At 49.3% G+C, this 21,337-nt stretch overlaps 1 protein-coding gene across 1 annotated transcript; it reads left to right on the top strand.

Annotated features, from left to right (window-relative positions):
- Positions 1-9,029: 9,029 nt before the first annotated feature.
- Fmod (fibromodulin) lies at positions 9,030-20,332 on the top strand. The gene is made up of 3 exons (XM_015483871.2): positions 9,030-9,405; positions 12,097-13,088; positions 18,513-20,332. The coding sequence occupies exons 2-3, from the start codon at positions 12,104-12,106 to the stop codon at positions 18,662-18,664; spliced, it is 1,137 nt and encodes a 378-aa protein (XP_015339357.1). The 5' UTR covers positions 9,030-9,405; positions 12,097-12,103; the 3' UTR covers positions 18,665-20,332.
- Positions 20,333-21,337: the final 1,005 nt, after the last annotated feature.

Below are 21,337 nucleotides of genomic sequence, written 5' to 3'. Positions count from 1 at the left end.
ACCTCCTCCCACACTTAAAGCATCCGGCTTTCCTTTAGGAGAGTCCCTGGAGAGGTAGGGGCTGAAGGGGAGCCAGAACCCAGAAGGGAAAGGATGTGCAGCAAGTGGGGAGAAGGGCAGCTGGATCACTGCTGTTCTCGGCACTGTGGATGGGTTCCCAGGCTCCTCCACTGCTGGCACTGGGGTTCTCACTTTATATAAAGACCCCGGCATTGCTGGGCGTCGTGGCTCATGCCTGTAATCCCAGCAGCTCGGGAGGCTGAGGCAGGAGGATTGTGAGTTCAAATCCAACCTCAGCAACTTACCAAGGCCCTAAGCAACTTAGTGAGACCCTGTCTCTACATAAAAATTAAAAGGGCTGGGGATGTGGCTCAGTGGTTAAGCACCCCCAGCTTCAATCCCCAGTACCAAAAAAAAAAAAAAAAAAAGATCTCAGAGTGGCCGAGCAGATGGGGCATTGTGTGGCTGCTCCTGAACTCACCAGGAAAAAGCTGCTTTCCTAGACCATCACGGGGCAGGAAACACCAGCTCTCCTTCCTCCATCCCACCCCCAAGACACAGGCATCTAGCAGGTTCCTGGTCACCAAACTCTGGATGAGCTGTCTTGCTGCCCCAGAGGTCTCAGACCCTGTTGACCCACAGGTGAGTGGAGGTGAGTCCACACTGCGGGGCTCCCTTGCCCTGGGTTGGCTCTGCGGTCACCGCACAACCCCCAGGGGCCCTGCCCAAACACTCAAGGTGCCCTCTGCCTTGCCACTCAACTCCCAGACACCACAGGCCTGTGGTAATGGCACCTTAATGCTTCCTTGCATTTCCCAGGCCTGGGAGCTACCGGGGCTTCGTGAGAAGCAGATTGGCAGCCAAGAACTGTCCTAGCTCAATGGCGGCCATGGAGTGGGCCCTCCATCAGGGCACAGACAAGAGCTGGAGTGAAGTACTGTCAGCAGGGATAGGGAGGTGGCACACGATGGTCATTATTCATGTCCATTGCCCTCCCTTATGTGTCCAGGGACTGCACATAGCTCACCACCATAAGGGGCAGGTACGGGTGCTTGACCAAGGCTGGTCAGAGGCGGTTTCTGTAGTCAAAACCGCACTGAGTGAAAGGAAGAAGGGTGGAAGGGAGAAGGGATTCTGCAGAAGGAAGGAAAGAAGGAGGAAAAAACCCTACCTTCTCTGCCTGCAGCTGGCCTCCCAGGCCTCCCGCTGTGTTAAATTGGAAGGAGGCTCACGGAGCAGAGGCCAGGGCACTAATGAGAATGGACTGTGTGTGTCACCCTGTCGCTTCTTCCTCTTACTCAAATGCTGCCGCTGATATATTCCCACACACACCCCACACCCCACACCCCTCCCCCCCCAGCTCCACAAGCTCCCAGCGCTGGGTCGCAGACCAAGGTCTCTAAGAACAACAGCAACCAGGCAAGGCTAACCCTTTAATTCTTCTTTAATTCCCAGCTGCTAACCTTTAATTCTTCATTTTTTTTTTTCTCAGATAGTGGCATTTGTTCAAGACAAATCCCACTGAAGTGTGATGTGGCTCCTCCAACTAAGACCAAGGCCTCTCTGACTTACAAGGCCTCCTCCTAGCCCCAGCCCACTGCCCCCTCCCCTCCTCGGCACGTCTGAGCTCTCTTCTCTCCTGTTGAGGCAGGGCAGTGTGTCTGGCGACAACCTGATGCGATTTATCAGACCTTTACTGAGTAGCTACCATGTCCTGGGTGTAACGTAGAGTCTGAGGAGCCTGTAATGTCAGTGCAAGCCAGGGCCAAATTCTCAGAATTAGGCAAGGATACAGAAAGAGGAAGAAAGAAAGAGGAAAAGGGAAGCCCCTTCTCCTCTGTGCCCTTCAGTGCTGTTTCCATGGAGAGCTGGACCTACAGGAAGCCCAGGACAGGGTAAGGCAGGTTCTGAAGCAGACTGAGTGAATCTTGCTAGGACAGGCTCTGAGATAGAGGCGGGCTCTGGGACCCCAGGAGCACATCTTTCCAGGAGAGCTCTCTTCCATCTAGTGTTCCCAGGAGGACAGGTCTTAGTTACAATGCAGGTCTCCAGACAAATGCTCAGGAACTCAACTGCTGCCCTTTCCCACCATCAGTGAGGATAGAAACTCAACAGCAAGAGAAACGGATGGGAGAGGGCTGGCAGCGCCTTTGAAAAGCCCAAGAAAATCCCTGTATCCTTTCCCCAAAGGGGATCACTCACAACAATGACTTCTGATGTCCTTCAGGCAGGGGGTGTGGTCAAAAGAACCTTGACCTTGGCCCCAATTTACCCCCCTGTTCATTCCTAAATAAATTCGCTCATTTATTCAGGGATTCATACTCTTTGCCAGACACCGGGCTTATGTTTAAATCTCAGCTCACCTCTGAGCTTCAGTTTACGTGTTATATGGATTTAACTGTAGCTATGTTTCAGAGGTCTATGAAGACCAAAATGAAATTATATGTGTAGAGCAACTAGCCTAGAATCTTAAAAATATTAATTTCTTCTGCTTTCTCCCTGTAGTTTTCCAGAAAGACGTTACCTCCTTCTGATCCTAGACCCTGCATCCTGGTTGTCCCCTTGCCCCAGGACACAGTCACTCCTGGAAGACACTGTTCTGTTGAAGTTGATAAGTGGGAAGTTGGAGAAAGAGGGGCAGGTCCAAAGTCCATTTGGCAGGCTGGGCAGAAATGTCTCAGGAGGGTGAAGTCTGAGAACTTCTTGTGAGGCTGGCTGCAGGCTGGGAGATGGGGGAGAAAGCAAATTCTCCCGCAAGGATGTGTTGCTTAAAGTGGCTGGAGAACTAGGAAGTGGGAGGTGGGAGAGGGAGGGAATCTTTCTGTATCTTGATTGAAGATCAAAACAATTTCTATTCTTGCAAATTCCCTTAGAAATACAGCCTCCTGAGGACTGGGAAAGGAATTTATTTCTTCCCAAATCTTACCAGGCAGCCTGGCTGGAAGCCATCTGGCATTGGCCCCAGCTGGAAAGTTATGGAAGAAGCAACAGTGCCCCCCAAGACACGACAGCCACAGACACAGGGAGGTGGGTCTGTCAACTCCTGTGCTTGGTGACTCCACAGCCCAGGCGCATCCATGAGATGGGAAGGGGCAGCCCTCCCTGCTCTCCCCCAACAACTGGGGAGCTGCCCAGCCAAGGTGCATGGCCTAATACTGTGATGCTCAAGTTTGGGGTTTATGGGAGATTCATTAAATCCCCAGAGAAACACGGTACGTCTGGAACACCATTTTTATTCAAGGAGTTTGGAGAGGGGCTAAAAAACATGAATATTTTGTAAAAATAAACTGCAAATTTTGCATTATTTTTTAACATCAAATATGAGATTTCCACTTGAATGGCTGCTTCATTACCTGAAGTACAAGCTCCTTCTCTCTTTTTCTAGAAATTTCATAAGGAAGTATGAACAGAGCCTTTTTTTTTTAAGAGCTAGTTGTTAATTAAGCAGGACTGTCTTAAATGTCACCACACCCATCCTATACTGAACTCTGAAGTCACTCAGTTGATCAGCAAAAAGGAGACCTCTGCAGAGATTCTGTATCTTTGACCAGGAGTGGGGCCAGATATGGGTGTTTTCCAGAACAACCCCAATGGCTCTGATATGCACCCAGGGCTGGGAGCTACCTCTTATATGGAGGGCTGTGCCATCAGAAACCTAGACACTTTGGGCCTGCCTGCTAGATCCTCAGCTCTGATTTTTCTTGCTAATGTTAGATATGTAGCCTGTTTCTTCTCCAGGTGCCAGTGCCCACATTCTTAACTAAAATCATCTTCCTGTAGATTTGGGGTCCTCCTCTCTATCCCACCAACCAATTTCCAAACAGACACCTTAGAGAGCATTTTATAAGCATCTATCCTATGCCAGATGTGGTGCTAGATACTTATAATTGTTCTAAAACTACCCAGGGGCCATCCCCATTCTACAGATAAAGAACCTGAAGACCAAAGAAATTAAGGAACATGCCTGGTATTTCTGGGATTGAAACCTATTCTGTCTAACTTAAAACTCTGTTCCCTCTCAAGACAATGGCGATGCACTGCTTTCCCTAAACCCCTTCTTCCCACTGTCCTTTTTAAAGGGGTTTTCTTATTTATTTGTAATTGTTTAACTGTTGATTTACTACAGGTTCCATACAGAGGGAAGCAGATAATTAGAAGAAACTAGAGTTCAAGAATTCTCACGTATTACTAGGAGTCTTTATTGCTGGTCTTCATAACTAATGGAGCTAGATCCCAGTCCTTAGACCTTTGGATGGACCCATGGGAAATGCTACTGGTTCTTGCTTTGAGGAATGATACCCATCCATCCCCAGGTAGGAGCTAACCTCTTTCTTCAGTCCAAGAGGATTCAAATCTACTGCTTAGTTGGTTTTTATAACCTCCCTTCTCCCCACTCCAAACTTGATTCCCTTTCTTTTTTTCTTTCTTTTCATGGCTGGGGATTGAACCCAGGTCCTCATGCATGCTAGGCAAAGGCACTCCACAGATCTACATCCCCAGCCCCAAACTTGATATTTTTTGGGGTGCTGGGAATTTAACTCAAGGGTGCTTTACCAGTGAGCTACACTGCCAACCCTTTTTATTTTGACAGGGTTTCACTATGTTTCTGAGGACCTCACTAAGTTGCTGAGGCTGTCCTCCTACCTCAGCCTCCTGAGTAGCTCAGATGACACGCAAGTACCACCACACCCAGCTTTATCTTTCATTCTTTATCTTTATTTAAATAATGATTAGAAAAGGCCTAATACAGCTCTTTTTAAAATGTTTGGAAGCACAATGATATTGCCACCCTTCCCCAGGAAGCTAACAATTTCCTATAATAATTAATTGAAGGCCACCACTTGGCAGGCTCCATACTAAGAGCCTATTTTCTTTACTCAGTAAGTTTTCCCAACAGCTCATGAGGTTAAGGTTATTGTCCCCCATTTTATGAATGAGGACACTGAGTCTCACTGATGTTTATAAGTAATTAGCCCAACGTCCCAGAGGCAGTAAGTGGTAGAGCTGAGCTTTGAACATACACCTAGGTCCAAACACTTGTTCTCTCATTTACACTGGAGATTCCATATATAGCACACTGGTTAGCAACTGAGACTCTAGAAGGAAGCAGACTTAAGCTTGTAATCCTAGCTCTGTCACTTAATTACATGCAATCTTGCCAAAATTAATGAGCCTTTCTGAACTTCAGTTTCCAATAAGGTATTGACAACACCTTTAAGGGGTGTGGTGAGAATCTCAGAAGTGAGAGTTGGTAGTTTAGGACTCACAGCTGGTCTGGTCTCGTGTGATTTCTCTGGAAGCTTCTTGGGAACTGCTCTGTCTTCCATTGGTTCTCTTCAACAGCCCCAGCACATTCTGAGGGACACATTAGTTCCTGGCTCATTTCTAGAACAAAGGTGATTACCATGTATTGGGTCACTGAAGGACCAAAGGCGCCAGGCTTCAGGTTTTCCGCTCTCCCCTCTCCCTCCTTCCTTATTCAGCTGTCTCTCCCTGCACAAACCCCTGTGCCATCTCAGATCCACTCACGCTTTCCAGAAGGTGGCTTTCCAGAATTCATCTCGCCATCCTCATGTCAACAACAGCAAGTTTGCAGTAAACACACAGTAAAATAAGATAAGCTGCCTAGTAAGAGACAAAGGGGGTTCTCTGTCTTATTGTGACACTGGTTATTAAAAGGAAGTTCTGAAGCCCTCCATCCATCTCCAAGAACTCAGAACTTGAGGTCGCCCTACTTTTACCATTGAATGAAAACAAGTCTTGAATCCAACATCTTCGTGGCTCTCATCCTTCTGGAAAAAGGAGACTGTCCACCATAAGGACTTCTAATGACCCCTCAATGCCAACGGGATAGGGAAAAACATTTCTCTTGGAAACTTTGGGAGACCATTGTTGGGTGCCAGTGTCACCAAGACTTTCCATTGAAATATCAGACTAGTTAAAAATCCTTCTCTGGCGTCAAGAGTTCTCAGGATGGGCCAGCAGCAAGGGCTGGATTGTATTACCATGATCTCTCAACTGACCTCTTTATACCAACTCAAGAATTCTTACTCCATCCCTGGGCTATCCAAGATCAAAGCCCATGTCATAAACAAAGGTTTGGGGGGGGGGTAGAGGAAGGAATTGGTGGCCACAGGAGCGTCACTGTGTCTTTGCCGGTGGGAACTTGAGTCAGAGGCGCTCCATTGCTCCCAGACTGGGTGGGTCCAACGTCAGAGGCAATCTCTTTTGCCTGGTGGTTGTGGCTTAACCTGCACTTTTCTGGGTAAAGAGGAAATAGCAGTGGCCTGAACCCCTGGAAAGTCTAATTGGCCTGAAGACCTAAGGGTTTCCTGGCCTGGTTGGTAGTGGTTACTCTCCACCCAGCATAGATTACTGAACACAGACAGACTCTATTGGGAGCCAAAAATACAAGTCATGTCATGACCCTTTACTGACTGCCAACAAGGTGCCAGGCAATCCCCAGCTGGGCAGAGTGGGTGCAGAAATGAATAACATGGCCTCTCTCTTTAGTTTGCTTGCACCTTAGTGACCGAACAGCGCTGGCTTGACACCTCCCAGAAAGCACCCGTGTCCCAAATGGACCTTCTACACATGTGGACTTCCTTGACAATCTGGGGGACATCTGTATCCCACGTTTCGTTCCCACATTAAAGCCAAACTCTGAGGACCTAGATTCTAGAGCCAAGGAAACAGAGCAGCAGGACTCAAAATGGACGTTAGAACCTCCTCTGGAAGTCAGAAAAAGGAACTTTTAACAGTGATGGTTGCCTGAAGTGCCTCCTGACCTGGTCCTTATCGTCCCCTCCAGCCTTCCTTCTCCCAGGCTACCTCGAAGTAGGATGAACAAGAAAAGACCTGGTACAAATCTCACTACTTAAGAAATGATCAACAAATGACTCCATATGGAGACATCGCCTGTTTTGGTAGAGCTTGGTTGGACAGGATCACAGTCAATATTTGGTCCCCAAACTCTACTGACTTTTATTGTTAGTCTATGCAGTATTACTCAGCATGCTGGAATTTTTAAAAAATATTAATGAAAATAAACATCCTTACTCAATGGATGGGTTTGACCAGGCTATCTGGGCCCATCTAAGAAGTGTCCACCAGACACAATTGTCAAAATGATAAGAAATTTGTCCTCATTGTTCATAACCACTTTCATAATGAAGTTCTTCACTTTACTCTTTAAGTTCGAAGCTTGCTGCTTATACACCTGCTTCATGATGAGCAGGCATTATATTGAAGCCCGGTGTCCCTAACGCTTAGGACCTTGCCTGACACAGGATAGTTGCTCTTCTTTATTAAATTGAAATGAAATGTGTGGAAGGCCAGGAATGGATCCCTGTATTCCAGTCCCCTCTCAGCTTTATACCCCCCACACTTGGAGCAGCTCAAGCCTCAATCATTAGTTGAGGGTTATCTTAGTGAAGTTCCACCCCTGATAGCAGGATAGTCATCACCCCCCCTACCCCACCCACTTTGTAGTCTAGAGTTATAGGAAAGTGTGTGGACTTTGGAGTCATGCAGACCAAAGTTCAAATCCTTGTTCTACCCCTCACCCTCATATCACTGAGCCCCTATTTCCAATGCAAAATAACTACTGAGTTCACTATATGGGAAAACATGAAGTAAATCACCCAGATTCCAGAAGGTGGTCAGTAAAGCCTTATTTATTATGTTTCATCTTTTCAGAAAACTCTTCTTATTTCCTTATGAGAGTAGGTCCCTGGCCAGGACCTTTCTGAAAGTCTACATATCATATCAACAACTCACACCTAGTGCAGCAACCCAAAGTACCATCTACCTTGACCCTTCTAAAGTCTTCAAAGTCAAATCACTTGAGGGTATCTCAATTGGTAGTTATTTAAATAAAGGGTGTTTACTTAAGGATTGAGGGGGAGCATTTAGGACATTGGGTCATCTAAGGTACCAAGATTCTATGTGATCCAAATTCTAATGGTTCTCAAATGTCAATGCCTCAATGCCAAGTTCAGATTCATATATCCAGCTCCCCGTATGCATCTCCATTGAAATGCCTAACAGACATCTCTACCTTAGCACATTTAAACTATAACTTTGGTTTTCTGCCCAACTCTGCTTCTCCCCATCTTTTCCATGTCAGGCAATGGTACTATCACCCATCACCCATCCAGTTACTCATATTAAAAATAAGGAATTGCCCCATGCAGTGGCACATGCCTATAATCCCACTGGCTTAGGAGGCTGAGGCAAGAGGATCTCAAGTTCAAGGACAACCTTAGAAACCTAATGAGGCCCTGTCTTAAAATAAAAAAGGGCTGAAGATATGCCTCAATTGTTAATCTCCCCTGGTTTAAATCCCGTTTAAAAAAAAAATGCAAACCAGATCCCATTGCTTCCCCCGCTTAAAACAGGTTGTTTTAAACATTCAGAAAAACTAGATCCTCTTCGTGGTCTATAAGTCCCTTCATGGCCTATAAATCCCTTCATGGTGTATAGATGCTCCTCACTTGTCTCACCCAATCTTCCCCTGGCTCTACATTTTAAAATGGGTATGGCAGTCATAATCGCCACCATAGAATGAGCCCCAGCTAGGTGCCAGGTGGGGTGCCTCATCTGCCTTACCTCTCATGATTCTTCTCACTACCACCCCCAGGAAGTGTCACTACCCATAAAACGATTGTGACGATTAAGAAAAAGTGTGTGACCATGGTAGACAGTTAATGATGGAGAAATGTTGGACTCCCTACTTTTCCATGTATTCCAACAGCAGAGTGGGGTAGGGGCGCAGCTCAGCAAAGTCCCACTGGCTGGGTAGGGTTGAACCGGTTCTCACTCATACTCTCTTGTCCACTAGTCCAACACTGGCCTACAGGGGGCGCGCCTGAGCCAAGAAGGGCGAGTACTGTCTGGCTGGGGGACCCGGGCTGCTGAAAGAGTTAAGATGCCTCTTTGCAAAGCCAGGCCTTCGCCTCCTGCAGCTGCCTTTGTGGGCTTAATGAGAAATCCAGGCGCTTCATAAGAGTCTGTGCAAATAACTTCGAGGGCGCCACTAACTCATCCAGCAGAAGGAGACCCAGGGCTGCCAATGCTTCAGGGAAGATAAGTGAGTGGAAAGGAGGTGGTTTTTATAGCGTCAGGCGGACAGAAAGATTTTGCCGCGGTCGAGTGTGAGCTCCGCCCCTGCAGCAGAGCTGAAAAAGCCAGAATCCGGGCTCCTCTGCCCCTCTCTCCATGATATTTGATTAGGAATGTGGGGGCGGGCCCTGGCCTGGCTCAGGCGCGCACACTCTCAGTAGCCACCCTGTCTCTCTCTCTCTCTCTCTCTCTCTCTCTCTCTCTCTCACACACACACACACCTTCTCCAACCCAAGGAGGCCAGACACAGAGACTTGATCACTCTGAAAGGTTCAACTAGAGGTAAGTTTAATCATTTTACTTTGGGTTTTTTTCCGTTGTTATACCATGAAAGAAATAAAAGAAAAAGACAGGAGTGGGGATAAGTAGGCAGGGGGAAGTCACTCCACTCCACCTGGGCCAGGACCTCAGGGATGCTGCAGAGGAGCAAAGGAACAGGAGGGATGGGCTCCTGCATTTTGCTTTTTTCCTATAGCCCCCTTTCTGGGTGTGGAGGATCTCCAACTCACTGGCATGAAAAAGTGAGGGACCAGATGTCCACAGAAGCTACTTTCCTGCTCCATAAACCCTACCACTCTGGGACTTGGCACTTTGGGAGGGTAGACCCTGGGTGTTCCTGAAACATCGCTTAGAGAGGGGTTGTGGTACCTAAATGCTGTTGGAGGGGGACAAATTTTGTGGAGAGAGAGAGAGAGAGAGTGAGTGTGTGTGTGTGTGTGTGTGTGTGTGTGTGTGTTGCTAGGGTGAAAGGGAGAGAATAAAGAGAAGTACTAAGAACAGGCCATGTCCAGGGAGCTATGGAGTGAGGTGGACCCCACCTCCCCAGGTTAGGGCACAGCTTCTGGTTTGACTTCCTCAACTCTGATAGGAGGGAGAAGGCTCCCCCAGGGTAGAGACATGGAAGAACAGCAGAAGCCCCTGAGTCAGCTGCCCCCAACTCAGAGAGTGTCAATGCTAGAAACTGTACCCAACGAACTTGGAGCACAGGAGGGTCTCCTGCATTGTGAGAAAGAACGTGGGAGTATAAACCCTGAAGCAGCAGCGCTGGGAGATGGGGTGGGGTGAGGACAGACAGAAGGTCCTCCAAACTCTTCCAACAGCTGGGGATCTAAGGAAAGGCCAAAGTGGCAGGATGCACAGCCCCTGGAAAGCTGGGTCTTGAAGAGGAAGGTGGCTCTCATCTGCCAAGATGCCCAGTCTGGAAGGAGGAGAAACGAGACAGAGGCTCACTGTGCCAGTCCTCCAGACAGCCACCTTGGTCTTGGGGCAGCCCAAAACTGTGCATGGAAAAATGTGCTCTTGGCAGTGGGCCGCTCCATCCGTCGTCTCTCCGGGCCAGGTCCAGGGACCAGCCAGCCTGCCCAGGCCGTGGGCAGTTGGGTCTACTTCTCAGAAACACTGTGGCTCTTTGTTTGAGGCCTGCGGCTTCCTCAGGATGAGCCAGAGTGCCCATTCCTTTGAGGCCCAGGAGCTGAAGGGATGAAGCAGGCCTCAGGAATAGAGAGGTCTGGGAGGAACGATGGCCAGTAGGTGGCTCTACTCCTTTCTCCTGTCCACACTTGCTAAGCCGAGCAAAGCTCAAGGTTGGTTTGAGGGATACATGTGACTCTTCCAAGTCAAGAAAGGTTCTAAGCTTTCTCTGTCCAAGGGTAACACTCTGGAAGGTGCTATGGCCCACAGAGGCTGTGCAGGACACTAGCTGTAGGTAACTGGGCTGGGCGCACCCAGGCCTGATGTGCTATCCCTTGGTCCCTCATTGTCCATACCTTCAATTTCCCCTCTTAGATGACCCCAGACCCTACATTTCCCTCCCCCCCAGTCTGCCCAGTTCTCACCCACAAGCCCAAAGATGACAGGCTGCCCAGCAGAGACCAGGGGAGGGGGGATATGGAGCCTGTAAACTAGGTGTCATCACCTGGAACAAGTAGCTTGGGATAGGAGACCCTGTCCTATGTCACTTTCCCTTGGCATACCCCACGTCTCTGATCTGTACTCCAGTTTCCAGTGTTCCTCAATCATTTCTGTTGACCTCACTCCACTCCTGCATAATCCCCACAGTGGACCATAAAGCGTGCTCACACTTCACTAGGCACCATACCGCAGAGGACAGAGAAGCCAACTCACTCCAACCCCATGCATTCATTCCTAAGTGCCACACCCGGTGCTAGTATCCCCAGTCTAGAGAGGATTTGTAACTGTTAAATGAAGTCCAGGTTACATGTGTGGCCACAAACTGCTAACCAGAGAGAGTTTTCTCACCCAGCAGACTGTGACTGACGATGGTACTTTGGAAGGTGGCCCAGGCCTTGTGGTGGCTGAAGTGGGATGACACTCCTCCCCAGATGTTCAGGACCAGAAATCCCTGGCCTGTCCCAGACACTGAAATATCTTCCAGAAATAGTTCAGATCTTCCCCTTTGATGTCGCAGCCCCTTCTGGAGGTTTCTTAGAGACATGGAAAGAGCCAGGGGGCATTTTCCTTAGACTCTTAGGGGAAATGTTATTTCCCCAAAGAGTCTAAACTGGATTCAGGCCTGAAGAGCAGCCAACGAGTACAGACCCCCTGCATTTGCACATGCATGCACATGCCTACACACACACACACACACACACACACACCACACATGGAATGTTGGGGCCTTTCCAGATTCCCTAGCAGAAACTTCATGGTGCTAGAAACCCCTGCGGACCTGCCCCTCCCCAAAAATACAGCCCCCATTAACATTCCTTCTAACCTCAAAGTCTGTTTCTGTGACTCTATGACCAGGAGCAATACACCTGGCTCACCCTAGACAACCAGATTCTGGACCAAGTGCACAGAGCGGGCCTAGGAGGAGCAGGGCTCCTGCTCTAGGGCATTTGACACTACGGTCACATCTGCACAGCTCAGAGCCTGTGGCTTGCCTGCCGTGCCCTGCTGCCTCCCTTCGGTCTCACTCACGTCTGCTTGCTTTGTCTCTCTTCCTTCCCGCAGAGACACAATGCAGTGGGTCTCCCTCCTGCTGCTGGCAGGGCTCTGCTCGCTCTCCGGGGCTCAGTATGATGAAGACTCCCACTGGTGGTTCCAGTACCTGCGCAGCCAGCAGTCCACCTACTACGACCCCTATGAACCCTACCCTTACGAACCCTCCGACCCCTACCCCTACCCCTACGGGGTGGAGGAAGGTCCAGCCTATGCCCATGGCTCTCCATCCCCACCAGAGCCCCGTGACTGCCCCCAGGAATGCGACTGTCCCCCCAACTTCCCCACTGCCATGTACTGTGACAACCGCAACCTCAAGTACCTGCCCTTCGTGCCTTCCCGCATGAAGTACGTCTACTTCCAGAACAATCAGATCTCCTCCATCCAGGAAGGTGTCTTTGACAATGCCACTGGCCTGCTCTGGATTGCTCTCCATGGCAACCAGATCACCAGTGATAAGGTGGGCAGGAGGGTGTTCTCCAAGCTGAAGCACCTGGAGAGGCTGTACCTGGATCACAACAACCTGACCCGGATGCCAGGTCCGCTGCCTCGATCTCTGAGGGAGCTCCATCTTGACCACAACCAGATCTCACGGGTCCCCAACAACGCTCTGGAGGGACTGGAGAACCTCACGGCCTTGTACCTCCAACACAACGAGATCCAGGAGGTGGGCAGTTCTATGCGGGGTCTCCAGTCCCTGATCTTGCTGGACCTGAGTTACAACCACCTCCGGAGGGTGCCCGATGGACTGCCCTCAGCCCTTGAGCAGCTGTACCTGGAGCACAACAACGTCTTCACTGTCCCCGATAGCTACTTCCGGGGATCACCCAAGCTGCTCTATGTGCGGCTATCTCACAACAGTCTCACCAACAATGGCCTGGCCACCAACACCTTCAATTCCAGCAGCCTCCTTGAGCTCGACCTCTCCTACAACCAGCTGCAGAAGATCCCCCCGGTCAACACCAACCTGGAGAACCTCTACCTCCAAGGCAACAGGATCAACGGTGAGACTTGGGGGGAGGGGCTGTGCGGCCACTTCACTGGAAAGACCTATTCTGAGTGATTGTGGCATGCAAATAAAATAGGCCCAGGGGAACCAACCAGTAGCAATGAAGCAACCCGAAAACCAAGTCATAGCCCTGCAAAAATACATGCAAAATAGTACACTCATCCTCAACAACAGCACCAAGATCTTGCAGTGGGGAGCAGGTGGGGCAGAAGATGGCCTTCCAGGAGAGGCACATTTCAGCTAGGGGTGGAGAGGTCTGTGGGCAAATGTTGGAGAAAGGCAGGACAAAGCTATTCTGGGAAGGAACCAGTACCAGTCATTTAACAAGTATCTGTAGGGGACAGCCAGAAATGCCCTCCTGAAAGGAAGGGGTCATAGATTCAGGAGCAGTGAGAGATGAGCTGGGAGAGGTTGGGAGGGGGACCGTTCATAGAGAAGGAGACCTAAGGTTGACTTCCAGTGTCCACCTCGGGAGAGCAATTGGCTGCCAAGAACCCCCGTTGCCTGCCTGTCTCCCCCACCAGAAGAGGGCAGGCTGTGTTTCCCCTTGACTCACTGTTGCCGCCACAGACGGGGACTCCTGTTTTGGTGTTTGTTTTTTAAATCTAACAGCTGGTGGACAGAGCTGAATGTGGCACTTGTTCTGGCCAGTTCTTCCCGGAGTCCAAGGAGCCCCTGGTGGCAGGGCAGAGGTCCTCCCCAGGATAACATGAGGCTGACCACTGCAGAGCCTGGGGGGCAGAGGACAGTGCTTGGTTTATAAACACTTCTCTGCAAATGCCTAAGGACAGCAAAAAGGCTGCCTTTCTACCTGCGAGAACTAAAATATTCATTTCCAATTGAATTATCCAGTTGCCTTTGGGCTCCCTTCCTCTTACCATCTCCCTCCCTTTCCCAAGTGCTTACATTACCCCAGGGCCTCTGATGTCTTCATCTCAGCTGGAAGGTACTGAGCCAGCATTTAACCTCCCTCCCTCTCAGCAAAGCCCTCTGCTCTCGTAAAGCGTAAAGCGGGGGACTCATTAATGACCACTGGCAGAGGGCTTTGAAGCAGAGCCTGCTGAGAGGGAACAGCACCATCAAAGTTCAGAGAGAGAAGAGTGGGCCTCTCCCTCGCACCCCTTTCTCCCCCTGCGCTCGCAGAACAGATCAATCATTCAGCGAGATGACAGTCCTCAGGGGAGACTCCCGCCTCAGGGGGCAGTAAGGGAGGTGGCAGCCGAGCAGGCAAAGTGAAGAGCTGTCCGTCTGGTCCTTTAGTTAGTTTGAAGTGCTAGACACCATCATGCACATTCCAAACTGGTTTTTATTTAGGGGGGAAATAATGGTCTCTCTTTCTCTGGGGGCTTCTTACTCCATCCACATTCCCGGCTCTGACCAAGGGCGGGGTTCTTTACGTTATCTAGAAGGTGCGCATGCGCAGTTTTGCCGCCTTCACATCCTCCCCAGCAATTGCCACTGCTTACCTGCCTCCCGTTCTGGATCCAGGAAGGATGTCACATCACAAATGTCACACTGTATGCTGTACTTCATCTAAGTTTGACACCGAAAATGTGACATCAAAGAGCAGCTGTCCTGAGAAAGAACCAATTAGTGCCTAACCATACAATTAGAGAAAGGTGGAGTAGGGAAGACTTTGTCACAGCATCCTGTCACCTCTCTACCTTCATGCAGAATCACATCTGCCACTGAAATATAAGATGGTCTGCCTTTCCCAACGCTTGTTAGAATATAAAATTACTTAATGAGTGTCCCTAAGGCCCTACAAGCAAGCCCCCTCATTCAGCTGGGCATGGTGGTGCATGCCTGTAGTCCCAGTGACTCAGGAGGCTGAGGCAGGAGGATTGCAAGTTTGAGGCCAGCCCCAGCAATTTAGCAAGGCCCTAGGCAACTTAGTGAGATTCTGTCTCAAAATAAAAAATTTAAAATGGGCTGGGGATGTGGCTCAGTGGTTAAGTGGCCCTGAGTTCAATCTCCATTACCCAAAACAAGAAAGTAATTTCTCCTTTTAGACANTTTTTTTTTTTTTTTTTTTTTTTTTTTTGAGATAGGGCCTTGCTAAATTGCAGAGGCTGGCCTCAAACTTTGATCCTGGGGTTACAGGCATGTGCCACACCCAACCTCAGCCCCTCTTTAAGTTTTATTTTGAGACAGGGTCTCACTAAATTGCTCAGACTGTCCTTGAACTTGTGATCTTCCTGCCTCAGACTCCCAGGTTGCTGGGATCACAGGTATGCGCCACTATACCCAAACTTGGCTCATCTTTCTTAAATTAGTAAATTGATATACGTAAAATGCTTGATCTAGAACCTAGCACATAATTTAAACCAACACATAGTAACTGTTGTTAGCTTTTCTTTTTGCTACTTGGAAGTTGACAGGTACAGTTTTTGTTGTTGCTTTTTGCATTGCAAACATGGGGAAACTGAGGCACAGAGAAGGAAACTCATCTCTCAAGATCAGCCAGATTGCATAGAATAGGACCTTGAATTCCTACCTTCCATATCAAAGGACGTCCAGCCAGACAACCTTGACTGAGAATGGGAGGAATCTCACTCTGATCCAAGACCATGAACAGGAAGCCAGGTCCCCAAGCTGGCCCCCCCTCTCCTAGGGGAATATGAAGGATATCTCCCTGCACAGCCAGCCAGGGACTTGGGGTGGTGACAGTGAGATCAAAGTAGCTCTCTGAGGGAGAGTTTAAAGAACTCAAAGGCTGCAGGAAATAAAACAGGGTCCTCCCCTCCCCACTCCCTCCCACCACTATCTCCCTCACTTTTTCCAGCCTGGCAACCGCAAGGAAACACAGCTCAAAATGTTTTTCGGAAGCTCTGGGAACCAGGAGAGCAGGGAGGGTACACCAGGAGGAATTTGGAAAGACTTATGTCAGTATTTAATCTGAGCTGGAAAATGTCTACCAGGGCCTGCTCGCAGAAGCCCTGTCCTATTCATGGCTTGGGGAAGATAGAGGGGGGCTCCCAGTGCCCAGAGTGTGGCGAGACTCTATTATACTGGGTGTCTAGCTCCCCACAAGTATGTCCCGTATTTATGTACCCACAGCTGGAATCCAGGATTTTAGCAGACAGTCTGAGGGCTCCAGGCTGGGAAAGAATATCACTGAGCCACCAGCTCAGCCCCAAATAGAACTGGAAGGGATGTTTTAGCTGGGTTCACCCCCCCACACACACACACACACCCCTGTAAACAGACAACATAGACCCAGGGGCAACCCAGACTCTGCCTGCTTTCCCCTTTAGTCTCTTCCCTGCATCCAAAAAGGAAGCATCCCAAAAGTATTCCAGATCTCCTGCCCCTCTGGGAAGGGTATTTCCTAGTCTCCTCCATGGTTCCCAGCATCTGATTTTTCTTTGGGCCTGGGTTGTCTGTCTTATGTTTGTGGTACAAGTTCATTTGGTACAAATTCCCAGCTCATCTTGGTCAGTTCTTAACAGAGGCCAGGAACAGTTGATTGTGCTCATTTAAAAACACTTTTCTTCTGTAATCCCAGCAGCTTGGGAGACTGAGACAGGAGGATTGCAAGTTCAAGGCCAGCTTCAGCAACTGAGCAAGGCCCTAAGCAATGTAGTGAGACCCTGTCTCAAAAACAAACAAACAAAAAAAGCTTTCTTACAAGCTAGGCCTGGTGATACTTATTTTGCAATTTGTCTTATAAAGGGATGATTAAAAATTCTTTGGCATCACTCTAGGGTAGCCAATAATCCCAGCAACCCAGGAGGGCTGAGGCAGGAGGGTCACAAGTTCAAGGCCAGCCTCAGCAATTTAGCAAGGCCCTAAGCAACTTAGCGAGTCCCTGTCTGAAAATAAAGAATGAAAAGGGCTGGGGATGTGACTCAGTAGTAAAGCACCTCTGGGTTTAATCCCCAATACCAAAAAAGAAAGAAAGACCCACTTTCCTCCTCAGCCTGCTGTCACCATACCATCTTCCTTGAAATCTTCCTTTCCCACCCATAACGGCCACCAAGAGGAGCCCCCAAGTTTGCCCCGAGGAAGAGGATTAGAAAAGCCTTCCTCCAGCTCCTCCTCTGCTGGCTCCAGACTGACATGCGGCTCCTGACACCTTTGCAAGCTGAGGGAAGCCCCCGACTCCCAGTCTGTGCCCATGTCACCTGCCCAGACCCCTTGGGTGACTTCACCCAATCCCGCTTTGCAGAGGACAGAACAGTCTCCTGACCCTCACCCACCACACTGAAGTTGGCCCTTAGAGGTGCTGGCTGCATTCCTGGGGACTTCTGTTGTCCCTGTTGCTGTTCTGAGTTCTTGCCTTGTTCCTTTCGAGTTACTGGCTCAGTAGACTGGAGACAGAGGTGGCTATCCATCCAGCAGGACAACCTGAGGAAGAACTAGCTTATCCACCAGAGGACAGCTGGAGCCAGGTTGTGGAAAGAATTGTTAAAAACAGAACTATCGCCAGGCACGGTGGTGCACGCCTGTAATCCCAGTGGCTCAGGAGGCTGAGGCAGGAGGATCACGGATTCAAAACCAGCCTCAGCAACTTAGCGCAGGGTTAAGAAATTCAGTGAGACTCTATCTCTAAATATAAAAAGGGGCTGGGGAAGTGGCTTCCCTCAGGGGTTAAGTGCCCCTGGGCTCAATCCCTGGTTTTATATATATATATATATCATGCTTTGGGGGGTAAATCCTGACAAAGAGTACTTTCAAGATGAAAAGAAGAGGTGGCTTGTAATCTTACTGAGCGCAGAGGCAGGTGCTTTGACTTTGAGGTCCACAGCAGCAGGCGCACTGGAGTTCACCGCCCTCTTGAACCTTAACCTGGCTCACCCTCTGGCAGTAACAGAATGGAGATGTGTGATCTCCTCCAAGCTCTGGCACCAGACACGTGTCTCTCAGCCCAGGATTTCATTTCTTTAATTTCCTGCCACTTTCTCTATCTGCAAAGTGGAAGGAGCTATTTAAGATTTAAGTCCTTCCATTTCCTCAGTCTTCCTTCTCAGAGCAATTCAGGACAGCCCTCCCTCTCCAAAAGCCATCAGGAACCTCAGAGTGGCTGCAGCTGGTCTTTGGCTACTTCTTTGGTCTTTGCTGCCCCCTGCTGCCCACAGATAGGAGGGAGAAAAAAATAAAATAAAAGCCCTGGCAGGAAGGACACTCAAGGACATAGAGGGCCTGAAAAGTACAGACTAGGGTTCGGGGGTGGGGGGCCGTAGGTGGCTGATCTGCAGAAGCAGACATAGCTCCCTGCCCCCAGCTCTGTCCCTAGTTCCGTCCTCTAATGGTGCAGGTTGATAGGACTCCAAGACTGGGAAACGCCCACCCTCTCCCCAACCAAGTTCCACCCCTTGCGTCAGAAGTCTTATCTGAGAAGCTTCAAAGAAGCCATCTAACCTCACCGCACATCCTGTCCCTGACCCGGGCTGCCCCACCCCTCTTGTTCCCCCAGAGTTCTCCATCAGCAGCTTCTGCACCGTGGTGGACGTCATGAACTTCTCCAAGCTGCAGGTGCTGCGCCTGGACGGCAACGAGATCAAGCGCAGCGCGATGCCGGTGGACGCACCGCTCTGCCTGCGCCTCGCCAGCCTCATCGAGATCTGAGTGGCCCTCGCGCTGGGCCCTGGGTGTACAGTCCCCACGTCCCCCGCTGCATTTGGCTTGATGGTTTGGTTTGGCTTTTGCTGGAAGGTCTGGGACAAACATGTGACAGAAGTCCACGGGCTCCTCTTTAGTCTTCTTCCCTGTAGGCAGCAGGTAGTGGGATGGGGAGGCGGCAGGCAGGCTTCTGCTGAGGACCTAGGTAGAAGCTTTCGGGTCTCTAGGGACAAAAGGGGCAGCGGGGGGAGTAGTCCCTGGAAGTTCCAAACCCAAAATAGTCTCACTCCTCTTGAGTCTCTCTGATGACCTGATGTTGTGGAACTTCAAAAGTTGCTTGGGCCCAACAGTCTGACTCTCTGGGAGCAGCACTTGACAGACCTCTGTATGTGCTTAGACCAGCTACGCAGTTACTCGGGGCTCCCATTCATTGCTCCTCAAAATATACCTCTTGCCCAGCCCCCCCTCCAAACTCCACCTCATCCACTCACCCTCCTTCACAGATGCCTCCTCTGTGCCTCAGGAGACTCCGAGGCTTGTGGGCATCTGCCCAGCAACCTGTGGAGAGAGCCACAGTTGTCTGAGGTTGAATGGATACCGAGAGTCACTTCTATGCTTTCCAGCCTCACCCTTTGGAAAGCCACCAGACCAAGGTCACTGCCATCATGATAGCATCATGACCTAATGCCAGGGGATACAGTAACCTCCGGCTTAGATAAACGTACTGAGCTATATTTTAGTAGCTGAGCAGCTCTTTACAGTCAGATCAGATTTCAAAGGAGGAAAGGCCAGACTGATTATCATCATCATCCATACCAGGGACAAATGCACCGCAAATTGGCTGAACTGAGGGGCAGGCCCAGCACTTTCATTCTGGCCCCCTCTCTGCATCCCTGCTTGGATATTTATCCTCAATGGTGGAGGCCATGTGGTTTTCAAAGCTCCATAAAGCTAACTGAGCTCTACTTTGATCCAAGCAGGGAGGTTTTATATACTGATGGGAGTCTTCCAACCAACCCTGGACTTGCCTGCTGCCAGGAGGATGTGGTTGATCTGTATTAACTGATTTGTCCCAAGGCCAGAGTCAAAAGCACCAGCACTGCTGGAGATGCTCAGTGTGGTCCCTGAAGCCCAGGGCTACCTCCAAACACGGCCCGTGCTGGGCACGAACCCTTCTGCTTTCGCATCTCTGAGCTGTGCCCTCATTACAGAAGATGCCTGTTGCTTCACAGCTTGGCTGGAAAGCAATTAATTCTTCCCATCTCTGAAAGGTCACGTTGCTTGGGCCTCACCCACCTGCTTTTAAGGGCACATTGGGATACAGCCATTTGGGCAGCCAGAGGCAAATACCAGTTAAGAAGCATTAGCCTGAGTCGGACCCCCACTAAGATATCGTTACATCCCTGATTCTGTGTATGCTTGGGAGCTGCTTCCCTGGAAAGGGAAGGGGGATGCTTGGACCATGTTCTTAGCTCCAGACCCTGAAATCCACAAAAGCCAAACCAGCTCATTTCAGCCAGGGATCTCTGATGTGAGGACAAGGCTGCCCCCTGCCCCAGGGCTCTCCAGAAAGCATCTGCATGTGGACACCATCATGTCCCTATAAAGGATCCTTGTTACAGGAAAAGCATGAGTGGTGACCAACCTGACCAATAAAGTTATTTTACGATTGCATCTGCAAGGATGGAGTCATTGGAGGTAGACTAAGTGTTTATCTTAGGGGAACCTAGTGGAGTCACATAGGTCTTGGACTGGATGAGCTCTTTTTTATCTGTTCTGTTTGGGGCAGATTCTGATAAGGTTAAAAAAAAAAATAGCCTGTATAAAAAACTCTAGCTAACAAACTTTGTATTCTGGAAGTTCTTCTTTAAGTCTAACATCAGCCCTACTATCTACACATCCCCCTTCCTTTGGTACCCAAAAGCTAAAAAGCAAGTTAATTTTTTTAGTCATTTTAGCATTTTTCTCCTTCAACCCAGTATTCCAGATCTGGTGGTCCTGGGTATTGTTGTCTTAACTGCTGCTGCCCTCTAGTGGCTACTCTGCAGAACTGAGGGCAGCGAAGCATAGCAAAACCTTCATCCTCTCAATGCATATTTTCTTAATGGCTTTTAGATGCCAGATGTTGCGCTAGACTCTTAAAAAAAAAAAAAAAGTCATATAAGTAAGGAGGGCAGACTCTGCTTTCACTGTCAGGCCAATTCACTATTTTCTTTTTTAAATATTTTTTCCTTAGTTGTTGGTAGATCTTTGTTTATTTATAAGTGGTGCAGAGAATCGAACCCAGTGTCTCACACATGCAAGGTATGTGCGCTACCGCTGAGCCGCAATCCCAGCCCAACAATTCACTATTTTCTAATAGAGAAATAACTCATATTTGCTAAGCACTAATATATACCAAATTCTTTGCCAAGTACATTTGAATGCCACAACTCCATCTTGAGCTGAAGTCCACTGGACTGTAATTTTCTGAAGCCAGAGTTAGGCAGGAATGTGAGTGTGTGGGATGACCAGAGAGAAACCGTAACAATGACTGCAGCCTGTCTCAGAGGACAGTAAGTAAAGCTGAGGACCTTGGAGCCCTCTACAGAAAGAGACCACATGGGGGGAGGAGACAAGACGCACGGGACGGGCTACCCACACTATGAGGAGGAATCCTCTGCCTTTCAGTTTTGCTTC

Source organism: Marmota marmota, unplaced genomic scaffold (assembly GCF_001458135.2).
Source record: "Marmota marmota marmota unplaced genomic scaffold, marMar, whole genome shotgun sequence".
Classification (NCBI taxonomy): Eukaryota; Metazoa; Chordata; class Mammalia; order Rodentia; family Sciuridae; genus Marmota; species Marmota marmota.
Note: the sequence above shows the minus strand (reverse complement) of the source record. Positions and strands in the feature narration are given on the sequence as shown.

Excerpts from the sequence above, each read along its gene's own strand:
- Fmod (XM_015483871.2), top strand. The coding sequence starts at position 12,104 with ATGCAGTGGGTCTCCCTCCTGCTGCTGGCAGGGCTCTGCTCGCTCTCC. Across the intron at positions 13,089-18,512 it reads CCAAGGCAACAGGATCAACG|AGTTCTCCATCAGCAGCTTC; the intron begins GTGAGACTTGGG and ends TTGTTCCCCCAG.